The sequence below is a fragment of the Gordionus sp. m RMFG-2023 genome, chromosome 1 (assembly GCF_954871325.1).
Source record: "Gordionus sp. m RMFG-2023 chromosome 1, tfGorSpeb1-WG-v2, whole genome shotgun sequence".
NCBI classification, from domain to species: Eukaryota; Metazoa; Nematomorpha; class Gordioida; order Chordodea; family Parachordodidae; genus Gordionus; species Gordionus sp. m RMFG-2023.
Window position 1 is genome coordinate 82754779 of NC_088775.1, and position 13924 is coordinate 82768702.

General features: G+C 25.8%; 2 protein-coding genes across 2 annotated transcripts; one reads left to right on the forward strand and one right to left on the reverse strand.

The window, feature by feature from the left end:
* Positions 1 to 917: 917 nt before the first annotated feature.
* LOC135932079 (large ribosomal subunit protein mL40-like) lies at positions 918 to 5381 on the forward strand. The gene is made up of 4 exons (XM_065469424.1): positions 918 to 1054; positions 1094 to 1264; positions 1310 to 1508; positions 5210 to 5381. Exons 1-4 carry the CDS (start codon positions 924 to 926, stop codon positions 5324 to 5326), a joined length of 618 nt encoding a protein of 205 aa, XP_065325496.1. The 5' UTR covers positions 918 to 923; the 3' UTR covers positions 5327 to 5381.
* A 2349-nt stretch (positions 5382 to 7730) lies between these two features.
* LOC135930826 (mitochondrial nicotinamide adenine dinucleotide transporter SLC25A51-like) lies at positions 7731 to 9089 on the reverse strand. Its single transcript, XM_065467615.1, has one exon. The coding sequence runs from the start codon at positions 9048 to 9050 to the stop codon at positions 7731 to 7733; it is 1320 nt and encodes a 439-aa protein (XP_065323687.1). The 5' UTR covers positions 9051 to 9089.
* Positions 9090 to 13924: the final 4835 nt, after the last annotated feature.

Sequence of the window (13924 nt, forward strand, 5' to 3'; positions counted from 1 at the left end):
TCCTCCGTCAAATTTTTACCAGAGCGTATATTATAAAGAAAAATAATAAAATTTTAGCTTTCAAACAGTGGCTGAGATACGGGCCTCTAAAGGTCGATAGGCATTTTGAGCAAAATTCACATCCTTGAGTTTTAAAATAGTATGGATATAATTGAGCTAAAATGAATTTAAATTTCTTTATATAGACTGTTTTAAATGTGAAAAACCCGAAATGGGTGCAAAATCTAATCGGCTTTTATTTTTCTTAAATTTTTTATGAATAGCTACAGAATTAATTAATATGAAAAATTTCAAATTAGGCCGAGCACAGTAGGAGATATGGCATTTTAATCATTAGTCACTTGTTAAAATTCCTAATATATGATAAATTATTAATGTCATATATTTAAGCTAAAATTTTTAAAATATTATAAGAATTTAAATCAGAAACCTGCCGAGGTAACAATTCCATAGCCCGACTTGGATTTTTTAAAATTATATAATATTTACTTTATAGATAATGGCGATTTAAAATATTCGCCCTACTCTGGGTATTTCTTAAAAAAAAATAGGCCTGGCCCAGCCTGGGTTAAATCTAACTGAATACATATTCAGATATATGTCCTAAAAAAGATCTAGATTTTATATGTCTATGCCTAAGGCTAGCTCAACATATATTGTTGATTTAGCATTATAAAAATAATTACTATTTTCAATGTCAATGGTTCAAAGGGTTACAGATATGGACTGAGGAAGTCTGATATGATGAGAGTAATCCATTGTTGACAGTGAAACTAATGTTTTTTCTTAAACTAACCCCTTAGACGAGGTTATCATTAAGGTGAAAATGATTTGTTCAGGTCAGACGTTGAGAAAGGTTCATATTATTTTTTTTTAACGGTCGTTGTTTAGTAAATTACTAAACTTGTTGCATTAACTCATCTATGAATTTTTTACAAAATTCAATTGGAAAAATATTTTTTAATAATTTTTTATACAACTATATACCTCAAATATGTAATAGAAACATTTATACTGGAATTATTCATCACTATAAAATTACTGAAACCCTTTAGTATATTAATATTGAGTATAAAATATAATTAAAATATAGTGCAGAACCATTAAAAAAGAAAAAAAGGATCGATCCAGGCTTACTCAAACTAAGAGAAGATAGAAAAAAGAAAAGATTAGAAAAAGCTGTAAGAATTTTAGAAAAGCGTGGAAAAATATTAAAACCTTTAATTGAATGTGAGCCTGAACCTAAGTTTCTTAGAGAACTCAAGTGATAAATGTTAATATCTTATGTAGTGATTTAAATATTTTTAAGAATAAGGGAAAGACTTGTTCCTATATTAGAAGGTAAGGAAATAACAGAACGTGCATTATTACAGAAAGAATGGACAAGATATAAAACTAAACAAAGCAAACAATTTATGGAATCATGTCAAAAGTTGTTATTATCCCAAGAAAGGGCTTTGATGGAACTTAAAAATGAATCACTAGATTTATATAATGAAGCAATTAAAGTAAATTTATCTATTTTTTTTATTCTTTCTATCATGATTTGCATAGGCATTGTTTTATTAAGGTTTATTATCTTAGTTTCAAATTTTTCTATTATCTTATGATTAATATTACAATTTCTTGCAAAATTATTATTATCGCTTATGATTATTTTTCTAAAATATATAATTTTTTTATTACTAGCTGATTTTGAGCAATCTTTGTAGTTAATAAAATTAAAGAAACCAAAAGAATTGTGATTTTACCATAAAAAATTTTTCCCTGCATAGAAATCACAATTCTTAAAAAAATCTTCAATTTTTTAAAGATTTTAATTTTGAAGAGCATTTTTTACTCTGATTACTCATTATCCTCTATCATTTAATGACTAATTTTATGACTGATTTTTTAAATATTTCATTTTATAAATAATGGCACAAATAGGTCTATCTGCAGAGCCTTCCCCTTTCCTTGAGCCTATGATACTGATCCAATACTGACTATATATATATATATACGATATTCATATCATTAATTTATCCCTTCTATGTTAGAGGGTTTTATGTTTCTGTCATGATTGATACTATTTTTTCAAAAGTCAGTTCATAATGTAAATTTATACTAGTAATATTTTATTTTTTATCCATGGGACTTTTTTATTTGTCCCTTTGCCTTACATCTTGTACATTATTCATTTGAACAAATGATTTTGAAAGATTTTTATTTTAATTATTTTTTGCAAAGTAAATAAAATATAAACTAAAAATATTATAATCTCACTATGTAAAGTAAAAAATAAACATCTTATAAGTGCATCCATACATGGACTGATTCTATATCTATCTTAACTTGGGCTGGTTTAACTCACAAATTTGTTAAAATTTATTAAATATTATTTTCCAGAATACCACAATTTTTTTCTTCTTTCCTTTTACATTTAATAATTTTTTTGCTTTTGCCACTACAATACCTTTTTTATAGAGCAATGTTATATTTCACATTTAAGTATTCGAAAAATGGTCCTTTTGTCCTTTTATTTGTATCTTTTTTGAAATTTTTTTATTTTTTGAAAGATGTTAAAACAAATAAAAGTATAAATGATTCTTTAGATCATTGTACATATTATTGAAATAAATTTTCTAACCACATTACTTACTATTGCAAAATCGTTAAATTTTTATGTGGACCCACCAAATTTTAGAATATGGTTAAAAATGCATTATTATTATTATATGATACCTTATTATCCAAATAATTCATTTTGTAATTGTGATAATTCTCAATTTTTAAAAAGATCAACACTTTATATTTCTCACTTTTATTAACGATCAACACTTTAAATAGATTCCAATGTAGTATTTCTCACTTTCAAAAACGATCAACACTTTATATTTCTCACTTTTATTAATGATCAACACTTTAAATAGATTCCAATGTAGTATTTCTCACTTTCAAAAACGATCAACAGTTGGTATTTCTCACTTTTATTAACGATCAACACTTTGAATAGATTCCAACTATCTTTCTTATTCAACCCCAAAAAAAAATCTTACTTTTTCTTTAATACACTTTGTATTTTTAGTAAAAAAAATAATTCTTGATGACTATATCTTTCTTTTTTTTAGTTTTTTTTTTATTTTTTTAATCCCAAAAAAAAATATTAACTTTTTTCAACAACTTTTTAAAAAATAATAATAATACAATATTATATTTTTTTAATCAACAAAAAAAAATATCGATTATTTTTGAAAATAAATTACGATAATTATAAATTGCGAAAATTACGATAGTAATAAATGGTTAAATGTTCATCATAACGTATAATACAATGGAAGCAAAATTTCTAACATTATCAAAACATTAATACAGGAATGGCTTATCCAATAGTTAATTTTTCGCATTCAGTAAACAAATAGCATCAGCATATTTTTAAAAAGTGCATGTTTTGTCCAATATTTATTTTTTTTCTTGGCCCACCCATATTATTCATAATACAAGAAAAACTTAAGTCCCTGATCTTATTGATTTTGGAAAACCTTATCCTTAGTTTTCTTCAAATAATTAAAATGTAATTCGATTAAATACTTGAGCGTTAAATACATATTTACCATGATTTCGATTTAATATAAAAAAAAATCAGTGCTAGATTAGCTTTTGGAAGTTGGAAATCGCAAAATATTTAGGTTTAAATTTTAATCTAATATACTTTTTAATCAATTTATTGATTGAAGTTTTTCTAGGATCTAAACAAAAATTATTTAATATATATACCTATTGTTTTTAAGTTAGCAACATATATTTCAATTTTGACAGACATGTCTCAAAATCCATGAAGATATATACACAAAGACATTATTCTGCTGATTAAATAGTATTTCTAAACAAAAAGACTAATATATTTATAAAAAAATTTCCATTGTAGAAATGTTCTAAATTTTCTATATATAATAAACATAAATCTATTATCTATATTAAGGTTGTACCGCTACCGATACCACTTTTTGGAGGCGGATCTGATATTTCCTATGTTAAATTGATATCGACCGATCCTATATTATATCTTGTTTTGTATTCTCTAAACATATTAATGGTTTTAATTTTTAATGCATACATCTAGTGTTGCAAAGTCGATATATTTGATCCAATTTTAAAAACTGCAAATTTTGATTGATTTTATAAATTGCACAAGCCTGAAGATTTTTATCATAGATGGCACAAGGTTTTGCACTATTAGCGAAATCTCGAAGCTTACGCAATATTTTTCTGGGTAAAATATTATAGCCGTTTTTATAAATTGGCTCAAATGGAGCTATTTTGCATCACTACATACATCTACTCATCTCATATACTTTTTAATAGTATAAGATCTATAATTTAACTATACCATAGCATAAGTCATTTAAATATATTATAATAATCAGTTATAGTTTTATTCATGAATCTAAAAGTATTATAAATATTTTTATTGATAAATAACTTATTTATATAATATCCTTAATCCATTTACATAATTAATAATAAACAAATATAAAGATTATTTAGGCTAATTTTTTAAAAAATTAAGACGCCATTTTATCGGATCGGAAAATTTTATAATATCAGCTGACGACCAATATTTTAAAAAACGTAAAATATCGTTGCATCCCTATATTATTTATATGTTTTCATATTTATGAAAAGTAGACAATATATTTAAAGCTATTATATCCTATAAAGTTAATTTACTTAAGAAAAAAATCCATTTTGTGGACATCTGTTTACAAATATAGTATTAATATTCTAATATTGTTTCAAAAACTAATAAATGAAAATTTCCTCATTTTTTTTCTTTTACATTTACCCAGCTAAACACATATTGATGTCAATATTAATATAAAAATATGTTAAATGTCGACCGCTTAACTAACCAATAATCAAACAAAATCTGGAAATTTGCATGACATCTACTAAGTAGGCATATTTTGATATATTTTTTTAGGGGTTCTACTTTATCGGTTGGCATTAATTATATATATTTTTTTTTAAATAAATTTTGTTCAACACATCCATTACAATATAAAATAAGCCATTCGTTATGAATTCAATATGTGCATCATATTACATTATTGTCCACGAAAAGTAAATTAACTTTGGGTATAGGAGTAAAGAGTTTTTTTTATAGTTACGAATTTAAGTGAGACGCCACATTTTGTAAAACTTAAATTATAAAAAAAAATATATATAGCTGAATGAAAATGTTCTTCCAGCAACTCTTGAAGGCCCTACAAACTCGCCTCCATTCGAAAATTATGACTCACCCGACGGAGAATTCAACGACATAACAAAAACTTACATTAGATAATTCAAATAAATTATTTATTTCACTGTTTATTAATAAATAAAATGGATAGTTATAATATACCTCTCTTTTTTTTAAATTAAAATGTTTCGATCAGTAATTCATCCCAAATGGCGAAGATTTTCCGGTTCATCTTTTGGAAGAATATAACCTAACAAATGAAATAAAATTTTCATGTCTATGGATTCAAATATTCTTAACTCACTCCTTATCATGAACATAACTATTCAAGACAAAAAAAACAGATAAGATATATGCCTTTTTATAATTAATTATTAAATTACAATTACAATATCGGAAAGGATAAGTTCCACTCATTTAGTTAAACTACAACTGGGTACAAGGTTTGTCGGTATCCTTGAGAAAAAAAATCGGCATAATTTTATGAAGGGTGGGCCTTCATAAAATTTACGTTCGCTCATTTTGGGCAGGTCTATGACCAACGTGCTAGATAAGATAAGAATAAATAAAATGAAAAATGATATTGTGAAAGGATAAAAAAAATATGATATTTTTATTATTTGGTATTTATTTTGGAATATAAACTAGATATACTTTTTATTTTTCTAGATTATATTAGAATTTTAAAAATAATTTGTTTCCTTTGAAAGATCTGCAAAACTCAGCCCATTAAGTTTTTAGCGCAAATTTTCCGGTCCATTATCTAAATGTTTGTCTGAGTCTTATAAAAAAAAATTTAAAGATTCTTAAACAAGGCCCGTTAAAATTTTAAGGAAGATTTAGTCTCGGCTCTTTTTAAATTTTACGTCCGGCTCGTTAGAATTTTTTTTGTATAAATTTACTGACTTTTACATTTTTAATGTCTATAATAAATTACCAGATTACCGTCCAATTTAAGGAAATTACTTCTAATCACATGAGCTATCAGATTTGACAAGTTGTTTAATAAAAATGATTTGATTTTGAACAATCTTTACAATACCCTCTTAAACCTTTATTTAACCCAACCCATATCTTTCTAACACCTAAGCCCACTTACCTGTTTAACTTTGTATATCGGGATGCCAGAAAAATAATTTAATGATACACCCAATCAAAAAATTTCCTTGAGTTGGGTTATTTTTATATTTTCCCTTCACCCTCCTATTGCTAGTATCTCTACTCTATGGCTATCTATTTCTATAAACAACCGTTTTATAAATTAATTGCTTTAATGTCTGTAATATTTTTTATATATTGATTTTGGTTATTTTATAAATTTATAATAATATTATTATTAAGTAATGTTAAATGGGTAGGTTTTTAAAAACGGTCTACTTAAAAAAATATAGTATAATCCACGAGATTTGCTCATGGATAGCATAAACTGAACCTCTATTTTCCAAATTTCTTACATAATATTTTTTTAAAATGTTAATCGGACCATTTTTAAGACCGAAATCATTTAACACTATAAGTAAAGGAACCAAAATTCAATTTATTTATAATGTTTTAAACAAAAATGAAATTATAAGGTCAATTACCTAAAAATCGTTTTTTTAAAAAATTATGTTATCTGCAAAAGAAATGGATTTGAAAACTATTTGACGAGTCATATTTGTCTATTGCTAAACAACTTGATTTATCCCATTTTTAAAAAAACCGCTAACTTAATATTTTAGCTAAAAAATAATGCATACAAGCTTCAGAACTTTGCCTACAGATGACAGAAATGTTAAGATATCTATTATCGAATATTTCTAGGCTTAGTTAATAATATTTAGACTAAAATCTTTGATTTACCTGCTTTTAGGAATACACCAATTCATAGCCACATAATAACACTGCATTGCATGTAGCCATAAACTTTGCACATTTAAAAAAGAGAATTGATTTTTGGTGAAAAAAAATAAAATACACTTACTAAATCATGAAAGTTAATTAGATTTTTTTTTAAATAGAAAGTATTGATTATTTTTATCACATTGGTTCAAAGAATATAGCAAATCATCAATAAAGAAGGTTAAGATTTATAAAAATTTATGAGCTTAAAACTAAAATAAGATCTTAAAAAAAATTATTTTAAATAACTGACTCTCAGTAAATTTTATTAAAACAACTTTGAACTATTAAACATCTTTTATTTTATGATATTGTTGAAATGAATTACTAAGTAAACCAAAATGTAATAGTAGAAAAAATAAATAAAGAATAGAATAAGAATGTACATATATTTTCATCAATAAATAATCAATTGAGCTTTACAAATATTGTTTTATTGAATTTAAGATTTATATAAAATAATTGACTACTGTGAAGGAAGTGCACTCAAAATGTGGTCAAAAATAGACACAATAGATGCATATTATTATTTTTAGTGATTTAGGATGAAATAATTGCACTTGATGTTTAGTCGTTCATCATATTAATTAAGATAAGCTGAAGGGAATATTAAAATTTAATGAACTTAAATGTGTTTCCTCAATAGCTTTTTGTAGATCTCATAACTAAAGTTTATGATTCCCCATGAAATGAGAGATCTACTGAAATTAAATCTTGCTCCATAGAAGAAAGAAGAAATTTTAGAGTTTCTCTCCTTGTAAATAATGGCAAAGGTGTGATACATGTTTAAATACTTTTCCCCAACAATGGACTGCATTCGAGTTCGAACTACATTTAAAGGATAAAAAATGGTGCTAATTGTGCCCCCCAATAATGCACCACTAAGAAAATTACTAAAAGCTTCAACATAGTGATGAGCATTATCAATTTTTTGTAATTTATTTATTGATAAATTTGTGACTTCATTGGCCTTAATTTTACTAAATTTAAAAGATTCTACAGTTTTTGATATAAAATCCCTCAGAGGCAAACGAAATTCAAAAAAAGCAGCAGTGGATGGTCCATTTCTCCATAGAATAGGAGAAAAACCACGATATAATTCTGCCATGCCATAACGAGTCCATAATTTATAAAATGCTGAAGGAGTATTACAAAATTCAATTTGCAAAGTACTGTGTTGTAACAATGTTTGAACTCTCTCTAAAGGAGTAAATGCAAAAGCTTCCAATGCACCTGCAGCAGTTGATGCTACTAAAATTAATAGTTTGTTATCCTTATAATTGTCTATGGAATTATCAATGGATTGTGTATCATTAACTGGAATAAGTTGGTTATTCGTAAATTTATTTTTTATAAAGGAATTTTCATCATGGTTTAGTTCTTGAATTGAAGGGTATATTATCCTTAAATCTATTTGATCACTGGGAAATGGATTGGAAATTAGATTATACCATTTTATGTCTTTTTTGTTTTTATAATTACAGTTCATGATGTTAAATGAATTTAAGCTATTGATACCTTGAGGTTTCTGATTAATTTTTTCATCTAAATGTTTTTGCAAACTGATAGATGAATCATTTTTTATATATGTAGGATTTTTATGTGACAAATGATAATTTAATGATGAAGAGGGTAAAAATAGTTTTAAAAAAGCATCATAGGCCCCAAACATTAAAGAAATTGAGGCAGTTTTTTGAATTATAGGGGGTAAAATTCCACGATAAAGAGATGAGAGGCCCTCATATTTAATCTGTTTAATTGCAGGAGACACATGAATTCCATGTAACATTTGTCTAAATACTATTTTTGATATTGGATAAGTTATAATTACATTTGTAAATGATGCAGCTGCCCCAGATAAAAATTCTATCATAGAATATGAGGTATGCATATCAGGTGAGGATAATCTAAAATCATTAATATTATCCTCATGTTTTATTTTCATTATTATTTTTATTAGCGATACGAAATTTTTTTTATAACTTTGTAATCATATGGTAAATGGATGGAAACTCATATTATATGTTAGTTATTTATTTCAATATAAATTTATAAGATATGTGATAAATTATCTATTGTTATAAATAACCATCATAGGTACCCTTAGAGTGAGAAAGGGAATTCACCCTATATTTTTTGAATTTCGAACTCACGCAAAAAAAAATAATTATGAGAGCCTAGACCTTTTATCCACTTCATGGGTTGACAACAATGACATATAATATACCTAGACTGACGATTCATTCATTAAAATGAATAATAAAGCGTCGTCAAAAGCTAATCAGCTGGACCCACCATTTTGGTAACCTATAATAATTATTTTCATGTTAAAAACTACTGTATATTTTCTAATTTTTTGAAATTAAACATTTAATTCTTTAATAAAGCTTGCATCAGATATACGAATAAATTAGGCTCTCGTTTAAAATTTTAATAATAATTACTGTAACCAAGATGTCGTCCCCAGCTGATTTGCATTGATGTACACTTTTAATAAATGAATCGTCAGTCTAGGTATATTATATGTCATTGGTTGACAATGCATCTCATCATAATCTATGTATTGTAAGCAAAAGTAAAGTGCCCCTAAAAACCTATTCACCCACCACATTTTATATTACAAGATCTTAAATATACTTATGACATAGTGTTTCTTAACAATTTTAGAAAAGACTATCATTTTAAATGGTCACTCTCTTAAGTATATTAAAAGTAAGAGTTTGATCTTATGAATTTTTTTAGTAAGTCTTATATAATGCTATACTATATCTTTTATTTAAAATTTTATATTAGTTTCCCATCAAACTAAATTTTAGCCATTGTGTACTTGAAATGGTCTTTATTATGTTTGAACGGCCCACGAGGTCACCGCTGTCCTAGAACTGGATCGCTATCATTCTTGGATGGCCTTTCAGGTAATCCTTATCTCTACATCGCATAAAAAGTCATCATATATTTTTTAACCCAAATAGGGCAACATCTGGCTCACGGAAGTCCCATTTTTTGTATAGGTCACATGATTTTAGAGCCAAACGTTCTAATATCTTTACATCAAAATTTGCCAGTATCATAACCCATTTTGCAAATGTCTATATTACCATAGTTGAATAATCATAATTTATAAACTCAATCCCGATGTAATTGCCACTCTATCATTAATAAACCCATGTTTTCCTTTATTCAGTAAAATTTTAATATCTCAATTTTTCAAGGTCATACTGTTAACCAATTTCAAAAGATCACCATATTTCGATAATAGATATACATTACTTTCATCAGTCAATTTTTCTTTGTCAGTAATTATAATAATTTATTATTTTTTCCATGTTACATCAGATATAATTAATTATTCGATTTCATAATCCTAATTCATTCACAATCCATTATATGTTTTCCAAATTAAGTTCATTATCAACCATAATTTTGTCTTTATCCAAAATTTAATTTCATAGATATCCAATATATCATATTGCTCAAACTAATATCACATTTACAAAATAGTTCATACTTATTATGACATTTTTCAATCATTCCTCATAATTTATTTCATAAAACATCCAATAGATTCATATTACAGATTCTTTGTCTCGTCGTCGCCAATCAGCGTCTACATTGCTGAAAATTTGATTGAGGCAAACCCCCCTCCATAAATTAGATTAAATTCATACTTACATTTACATACATGACTGCGCCAATATAATATTTGAGATATTCATACAACATTCATTTATGCAGCTATAACACTATATATAGATCCGGAAATTACATAATTAAATATATATAATTGACGAAAAAACTAATTCATAATATACAAATAAAATAATATGATATATTCGAACATATATTTCCTTAGGTAAGTCACTGAAACTAGGGGAAATTTTTAATATTGTTTTTTAAAATATTTATTTAATTTGACGTATAATATTTTTTTATATATAACAACTCAACATTTTGAGAGTTTATGGGCCTTGATAGCGATATTCCGGTGGGAGATCCAAATAGAATCGATCAGAAATATAAATTAGATAAAAATAGATAGCATGAGTAATAAAGCGGAGAGAAATATTGAATGAGCTTACCGCCAAAAAGGTGGAAGCTAAAAAGAAAAAAAAAAATTTTTAAATGATATAAATTTATATAGAATTATTTTTGTTTTTCCTTTAAATTATATCTATCTATATTATTATTGTTTATATATTAGGTTTATTCAAATAAATTGCTTAAAAAAATATATTTTAGACTATATCCTAATTATATAAATATAAATCTCGAAAAATAGGCGAATTCAACAGGAAAAAAAATATAAACCATTTTTAATGTAAAATTATAGAATTGTGAAAATTTTCATGAAACTTTGAATTATTATCATATCAAAAAATTTTCGCCAAGCCATACGATCACATAATTATTATTGATCACATATTTATTATTTTTATTTAAAAAAATATATTAAAAATTTCCTATAGTTTCAATGACTGACCTTTCCATAATATCAATAATAACCATCCTTTCCACATTACTTATATTTGCTTTATCTTATTTTAAGGAATTGTAAATTTATAAATAAATATAATATTCTTGAGATTTAATTATCAGTTTAAAAATTAAAGGGGAATAAAATTCTTGTGTTATATTTAAGGTATTGCCTGGCCCTTTCTATTCTTTGAACTTAATTGGTGAACCAAAAATATTCCCCTTCTAACTAAAATTATTAGATTTTGGACATATTCTTAAACATATGCCTTTGAATTATTACCGACAAAAAAGATGAATAAGTTATCCAGCGAAATGTTATAAATAATCCAAAACCAGGAGCTTCTAGACAGCTATGTCCATATAGACATTTGGACAACTGATTCAGGAAAATGGTCTTTATTCTCTATCCCACAATATATTTTTAAAAACTGAAGAAATTATATACTTACATAATGATTTGTGATTCCTACTTAAATAATTTTTTCATGTATAATTTGATTAACTCTTTATATATATATCACAATGTAAATGCGATTAAGATTTAGCAGCTGAGGATTTTTTAAGGCCATTTTAATTCATACCTTTGAAAACTTTTAAGCATTCTTAAATAAATTTTAAGAAGTTATCTCTAAATCTTTTTAGGTAAAAGTAATGATGAATTTATATTTTAAGTTCATTCTTGTATTTAAGTGTCCATACGGTTAATGATGCTTACTACCAAGTGAATGTATGGAAATATTTAAAATACCAATCTAATTTGCTAAATACCGACCAAAATTTATTAAAATGTAATAAGACCCTTATTATTTAATATATTAATACGGAATTACGTGGTCGAGTCCGGCCTTTTATATATCATTCCCCCAAGGATGGAACCACCAAGTTAGAATAAGAAAAAAAACATAATCATTCCCGGGATATCCCGGGAGCATAGGATAAGTAAGCCAAGCTCTTGCCTACTAGGCCATAGAGGCTTTCCAAAAATCACGATTTTTCAAATATATATTATAAATATATTTGGTAGTGCCTATCCAAATGAAAAATGAACAAAATTCAAATTTGATAGATGGTACCTTAAGGTACCAAGCATCATTAACCTGTCCATACATAGGAGTCAGCTGTAGCGGTATTTCGTGGTTTACACATCTATTAAATGACATTAATATTTTTCATATAATGATAAATAGACAATTAGTAGAAATGCAAACCACAAAATGCGGAACAGCTTACTTCTATCCATGGGAAGATTTAAATTAAAGATCTGCAAAGTTAAGCTAATTCTATTTAAAATAATTGGGTTCGGGCCGGGCTGATCGGACCTTGGAAATTTTTTTAAATATATCTAAATTTATCAATTTTATATTGAATTTTTTATGTAAAATAAAAATATTTGATTTTATTTATTGAAACTAAACGACATATAACATATGTCTTTTATTTTGGTAATTATAAAAATTAATTTTTATATTTAAATAACGGGCCGGGCCAGTAAATTTTTTTTAAAAAAATCTCGGGTTCGGGCAGGGCTGGCAAACTTTTTTAAGAAAATTTCGGGCCGGGCCGGGCTTGAAAAATTAGGCCCGATGCAGATCACTAATTTAAATAATGAATTGTCAATATTGTAATAGTAAAAGATTAATTTATGAATATTATTTCTTTTAAGGAATCAATTCATTAACATTTAATTTCTACGCATAAACCGCGTCAATTATTTTCGGTCCATTATATGGATTAGATATTTTTAATTCTTAAACGAGTTCTCAATGAGAAATTTCAGACGATCAGGGAGCTCCCTCCCTACAAGGAAAAAGATGAAATTTAAATGAACAAAAAAAACAGATTATAGCAAGAAATTAAAAATTAACAAAAATCTATCTTCCTTTTAGAAGTGAGTTGTACGATTTGCAAATATGCATGCTTCAATTGTCAAATAGTAATATTTAGCTTGTTTAGAAAATAAAGAGTTTTTATTTATTTTATCCGTTTTAAAAATGGTAGCTGAAGTGAAGCCATGCCATTTAACAAATTATAAATTTAGGGAAAGTGTTATTAGGTACATTTAATATTTCAATGTAGATCTTTAATGAAAGTCACTGCCTATGCCACTGTTCTCATTTAGAAAACCGAGTACAAAACCAAGGAATTTAATGCGATTACTTAAACGATAGAGGCCAATATATCAAAGAATTTTTTTCTAAATACTTTTGCTCTGTAATAATGAATATAATATAAAACAAACCGACTTTAATCTTTTTCTATATCAATTGATTCAAATTCTTTATTTCAATATGAAGTATCATCATTGGATATTCCATTTTTATTACAAGATACGGAAATAAAAAT

Bases quoted from the DNA above. Each gene is read 5' to 3' on its own strand.
- LOC135932079 (XM_065469424.1), top strand. From the start codon at position 924: ATGAATTTTTTACAAAATTCAATTGGAAAAATATTTTTTAATAATTTT. The intron at 1,055-1,093 runs GTATATTAATAT...ATTAAAATATAG, and splicing joins AAAATTACTGAAACCCTTTA to TGCAGAACCATTAAAAAAGA. The intron at 1,509-5,209 runs GTAAATTTATCT...AAATATATATAG, and splicing joins TATATAATGAAGCAATTAAA to CTGAATGAAAATGTTCTTCC.
- LOC135930826 (XM_065467615.1), bottom strand. From the start codon at position 9,050: ATGAAAATAAAACATGAGGATAATATTAATGATTTTAGATTATCCTCA.